Source organism: Limulus polyphemus, unplaced genomic scaffold (genome assembly GCF_000517525.1).
Source record: "Limulus polyphemus unplaced genomic scaffold, Limulus_polyphemus-2.1.2 Scaffold339, whole genome shotgun sequence".
Lineage (NCBI taxonomy): Eukaryota > Metazoa > Arthropoda > Merostomata > Xiphosura > Limulidae > Limulus > Limulus polyphemus.
This window is the reverse complement of record NW_013665949.1, coordinates 99,091-104,806: the sequence shown is the minus strand read 5'-3', so window position 1 is coordinate 104,806 and position 5,716 is coordinate 99,091. Positions and strand designations below refer to the sequence as shown.

General features: G+C 32.8%; 1 protein-coding gene across 1 annotated transcript in view; it reads right to left on the bottom strand.

Moving 5' to 3' along the window:
- The window catches only part of LOC106457499 (lipase maturation factor 1-like), a 46,521-nt gene that overhangs the window by 23,796 nt on the left and 17,009 nt on the right, over window positions 1-5,716 (bottom strand). Inside the window, exon 3 of the mRNA XM_022383469.1 lies at window positions 2,580-2,800. Within this exon, the coding sequence (XP_022239177.1) occupies window positions 2,580-2,800 (221 nt within the window). The remainder of the gene's footprint in view (window positions 1-2,579; window positions 2,801-5,716) is intronic.

Below are 5,716 nucleotides of genomic sequence, written 5' to 3'. Positions count from 1 at the left end.
ACATTCGCGCTAAAACAAACGCTATAACAATGAACGTTAACTTCAACAATACTTTCTGACGGCAGATCAATTACTCACTCCCTACACATTATCCCATCACATTGTCACCATCTTATATATACTAGACTACCCCCCAATCTAGGAAGGTTCGAGAAAGAAGTGGCGTGATACTAGTCACGTGACCTCGCTGATGCAACATAAAATGCTCGTTATAATACAGTATTATTAAGGCAAAGTCTAATTTTTATAGCCTTTGTTCTTCTTTGTTTTCAGAGTCATATACTAAAAAATCAGACCCACTTGCCACACCCACCTGTCACATCCTCTCTTTCACAAACTGCCAATAATTTTTTCTGACATTTTATACAATATTATTTATAACCAACAGAATAATGTATAAAGCTATGTTGTTTTCAATATATAGAACTGTTAATTTCAACTTCAGTTTGAAAGATTATCTCATGGTGTTCAGATCAAGCAGCAAAGGAAATTAATTTAAACCTCACTAGTCCTAGTTAGAAAGCTACTTAGACTATAATAGTTATAGAATGCTGTTTGCTTTGTGTGTGTGTGTGGGTGTTATTATTCTCTGTTCTTGGATGAATTATTAAAGTAAATAAAAATTTAATGTACTAGTGCCAACAATATAAAAAAATAGGCCTTAAATTCCATCAGCAACTGACAGCAAAAAACCAAGAGATCAAAGGTGAGTACTATAATTATTGTTTTTCGTGTATATTCTGTATGAATTTTTATAAAAGTAATTAAATGTAAAAATTAGAAACTTATTAGGTTATGTAAGGTTAGATTAGGTAGTATAATGAAAATAATATTTTTCATGAGGTTTGCTCATAAGCAGCTCAGGCATTACATCATTCAATACAGTAACATGAGCTATGTGTTCGCTGAGTGATTTACAACTGTGGCAGGATTATGAGTTACACACAGTTCAAAGGGTAATAAAACAATAGAATTAAGTATAAACAGAAAAATAATGTTATGAGCTTTAAGCTACTTATAATAAACAATTGTAGTTTATGAGAAGACATAAGGTAAAGATTTTTAGGGTTAGCAAGTATGATAAACTAGAAATTCTGTGATAACAAGCTATTCAAATAACAGAAAATCTTGTTTATTTGGATGTGTTAGAAAATTTATCATCAGTCACATAAAAAGTGCAAGAGCTCCTTAGTTATTGAAAACAAACTATAATTTTTAGATAGAATTTGAGCTTGTCCAAAAATTCAGGTGGAAAAGTACCACCTAAATCAGTGTAGGCCTAGGATACGAGTGCAAGTTATGTTTCTACCAGTCAATTCTTTTATGGTTCATTAGTGTTTAACATGCTGTTTTTACAGCTACATAACTGCTTCAACAGGTAAAAACAAGTATAAAATATTGTTACAAGAACAACTGTTAGGCCTATTGGTTTTACATATTTTGCGCAGTTTTTGGCATTTCAACTACAACTTTTAAGTAGCAAATATAAAGAATTGATGAAAATAAAACCAGCTAGTTCTAATTAAATACAGAAAATCAAACTTTCTGATCAATATTTTTAAAAATCTAGTTTTACTTTGTTCACACATTTCAACAGACAAGTATACTAGCAGAAAAAAGAAACTGTGCATTGCTTAAAATATGAAAAAAAATCAAGAAAAATCAAACAAATATAATTTTAATTTTGCAGTATTGTAACAAATGGTTACAAAATTTCATAGTCAATTAATGTTAACCTCACCAAACATAATATTTAGGGCATTTGAAAAATGCTGGTATTCAAAAGAAAACTTACAGAGCTAATATTGCGTGTGTCCACCATTTGCATCTACACATGCTTGACAAAAGCACCTCATTGTTCAAAAAGGCCCGTGGAATGTTATTCCAGATGTTGGTTAATGCCTGCTTGTTGGAATCGTCACCATAGAGTGGATGGTGTTCCAATGGACTCCAAACGTTTTGCAACAAAGTTCTATACCACACCAGCCTGTAGCATTCCAACTGCACAAAGACATTCATCTTCACTGAGTATTGGCATTACAGAAGTGTAATTCCCGGTGAAACAAAAATGATTTCCTGAATAAACGTTTTACACCTGTTTATTCAGAAAACATGGTCAAAGAAAAATTGTGGGTAAGAAATGTGAATGAACAAATGGGTGTTCACAAACCGTGAAAATTCCCATGCAACCGAGTCGAGTACTACCCGATATGTTCAACGAAATATCCTGTATTGATTTTTTTTATATGTCACAACACTAAACCTAATGTATATGAATTTTATTCTATTTTAAGTCCTGCACAGTTTCTTTTTTCTGTTAGTATACATTACCAAGTTATTGAACAAGCTAGCCTCCAATAACCTTAGTTGTATTTTATTTAATACTTAGTTCATGTAGTTTATAAATACAAGTAACATAAAGGAAACAGGAAACTTGTTAGCCAAAGTTTGAATAGTTGCAATGACTTGTAATATATTCAGGTATAAACAACTGATTCAGATAGTAAGTATAAACAATATCACAACTAATAGCAATTTACTTGAAACTCATTTATGTTAGTTTTCTCAACAAAACTCACCATCTCTGACCAACACTGACTATAGAATGATAAAGAATCCACAGGGTTGCCATAGTTATCACATTGGCTGCCCCAGTAATCATAACAATACTGGAAAGCACAAAGCCAATATAAGCAACGAGGTCCAAGTAGAAGTCAATGTCTTCTGCCTTGACTAGCCATAATAGAGATGGAACATAAGTGATTGCCTTGATGTTTACTCCTCCAGCTTGCTCTTTTACCTAACACAGAAAATGTAGAACAAAATACATTTAAACCATATAATTTTATTCAGCAGAAGAAACTGATGTTTGTTAAGCTACTGATGCTAGAGCTGGAATACTTAGATTCCAATAAATGAGAAAGTGAAAAGTGCAAGATACACTGTAACTATATTTTACAATCAACATTACTTCATAGAATTAAAATAAATTACGACTGAGCTAATGAGGCTTCCCAATCTCCTAGTTTCCTGGATATCCTCCCCTTCACAAAAAAAGAAAAAAAAAAAAGATAAAAGCTGTAGTTAAGTGTATTTGTGTGTCCTCTATATTTTACACAACAAATATTTGGTAGTGATAGGGCAAACAGAATTTGGGGTTGTATTTATATAGATATTAAATATAAATCTAAAGAGGTTATAAGTTCATTTTATAGATGACTGGTCAGGCCTCATTATTGGTCATGGGCTCCTTATCTTAAGTATGACATTGAATTTTTGGAAAGGGTTCAGAAAAGGGCTATTAGGATGGTACTTGGATGGAATGGATGTCAAAAGAAGATAGGTTAAGATCTCTCAAACCATTTTATCTTGAAAAAACTCAAAAAGTTAGGATGGGGTCTGATTTAGGTGTTTAAGATTGTTAAGGGAACTGACAGTGTTGATGCATTAACTTTTTTCAGAGAATGGTAAGACAAGAGTAATATTCATCCAAGTTTTACTTTTGACACATTGGTTGCCCTTCAGATGTGGTTAAATGCAGTAAATTTTAGTGGAGTTTAAGAGAAGGCTTGATAAGTATTTAAATGTTAAAGGCTTGATAAGTATTTAAATGTTAAAGGCTTGATGTTTCTTTTTGTTTTATATATTTGTATATAGTTTAGTTTAATTGATGGAATTACTTTGATGGGCCAACAGGCCCCTTGTCCTTAAATGTTATATATTATTCACATTTCATATTTGCTTTCACAATTACCTAAATTTTTCTACTTTTAAGACATACAAGTGAGATATTATTGGAATTACGACACAAATATTACTAACAGTGAGAGTAACCAACTAATGATTCTTTATAAGCAAGAACTAAAAATATCATATTTAACTAGTTATACTCATTACTGGACTAATTTTTAGTTTTGATAAATAAAGGCACGTAACATTAACCTTATCTAGTTATACTCATCACTGGATTGATTTTTAGTTTTGATAAATAAAGGCACGTAACATTAACCTTATCTGAAAATGTATTTTAGACAGTTACTCACATGTCTGCACAACAAAGAGTTATTACCTTGCCCCACTGCCCTGATAATATCTGCACATACCACAAGGCTTCAACAAAGCTACATCACCTACAAGTATTAACCCTTTCAGCACAGGCTGATGCAGTTCGCATCAACTCCACTGGGGAAGGACATTTATGCAAAAATATAAGGTAACTCTGAGCACTTCTCACAAAACCTTGCAAGATTTTGTTAAAGTTTATAAGTATCTTGTACACAAAGAATGACGTTATAATTATGTCTTTCTAATAAAAATGTTATTTATCTATAGTAGTAGTTCGAGTGCAAGGTGATTTTCATTTTAAGTATAAAAATACTTTTCTTGATCTTATAGTTTTATATTTTATTTGCATAGCCTCTAGAACCTATATGAACATCAAAAGTTTTTTTTTAAGGTAAGTGTTTATATTTTATTTTTCATTTTCTCTACCATATCACTAACTGCAGCTATTATCATCAATGTACAATGCAATGAAATGATTAAAAGTAGGAAATAGAAAAATGTACATTTTTTTGTAGAATATCTTTAAAGCTATTGTTTTGGTTATATTAGTAATTTCAGGACTTTTCCTTTTCCAATATAGTAATTTTTAATGTTTTATTTTCCATTCTCGTCCTTTACCATTTATTCTTCATCTTGACGCAAGTCAATGGTGGCCTAGAGGGAAGACACGTGCAATCCTTCAGCAAAATCTTTGTGAACCACATAATATCATAAGCCTTGAAAACTGATGAAAAGTATGGTGTATATTTAAAAAATGTTTAAACTTTTCAATTATGCATTTTAAAACATAGCTAATACATAATTAACTAAAATACAACAGTAAGGCCTAAATACAATTTAAGCTGTACCTCTAAATATAACATATTTAGGTAAGAAACAACTGTAAGTGCTATAGTCGATCAAGCAGCCAATAATACTACAGTTAGTTACATGTTTTCCGTGATGACAACTGGGCAGCAAATTCATAATAACCATTGTTAGATTATAGTGTAAAAGGAGCCCTTAATGACACGTGTACGTAACATCGACATGTAGGATACAAAGCTGAAAAAATTCTGTTGAAGGTGGGTGTGGCACCTGTTAGGGGTTGAAAAAATTACTACTTGTTTCAACTGCATTCATTCAGAGATCTTTGAGATGTACGAGTCAAAAGGTTATGTAAGCGTCTCACAGTCCAGATACATTTTAATGGAAAGATACATTTCAAGCAAAACAGTAAATTAATCACTATGTTCAAAGCTCCTGGGACATGACAGGCCATCAACTAAATGTGATGGCCGTGGACCTAAATAATAAAATCCAGAGCCAGAAAGCAGAGGTTCTGAGAATGAGTGCCTCCTTACAAGTTGATGTACAACCTGAAAGTGGAGTTTTCCAAATGGATCCTGACAAACTGGCCAGACAAATGAGACTGAAGATGACAACAAATTTAATGAGCAGCCAACATTCAAAGGAAGTTGATATGAAGGAACTGCCCACCTCAAGAACATACCCCCTGAAAGGGTGTATGTGTCCAGACCTGCCCCCCTACACCACCTAGAAAGAGAGAGGCAACAGTTAACAGATTAGATGTGGGTCCAGGAAAGATGGGGGAAGAGGGATTCCCAGAGTCACGTGGGACCAACCAAGCCTACCACAACAGCGAGAGGTG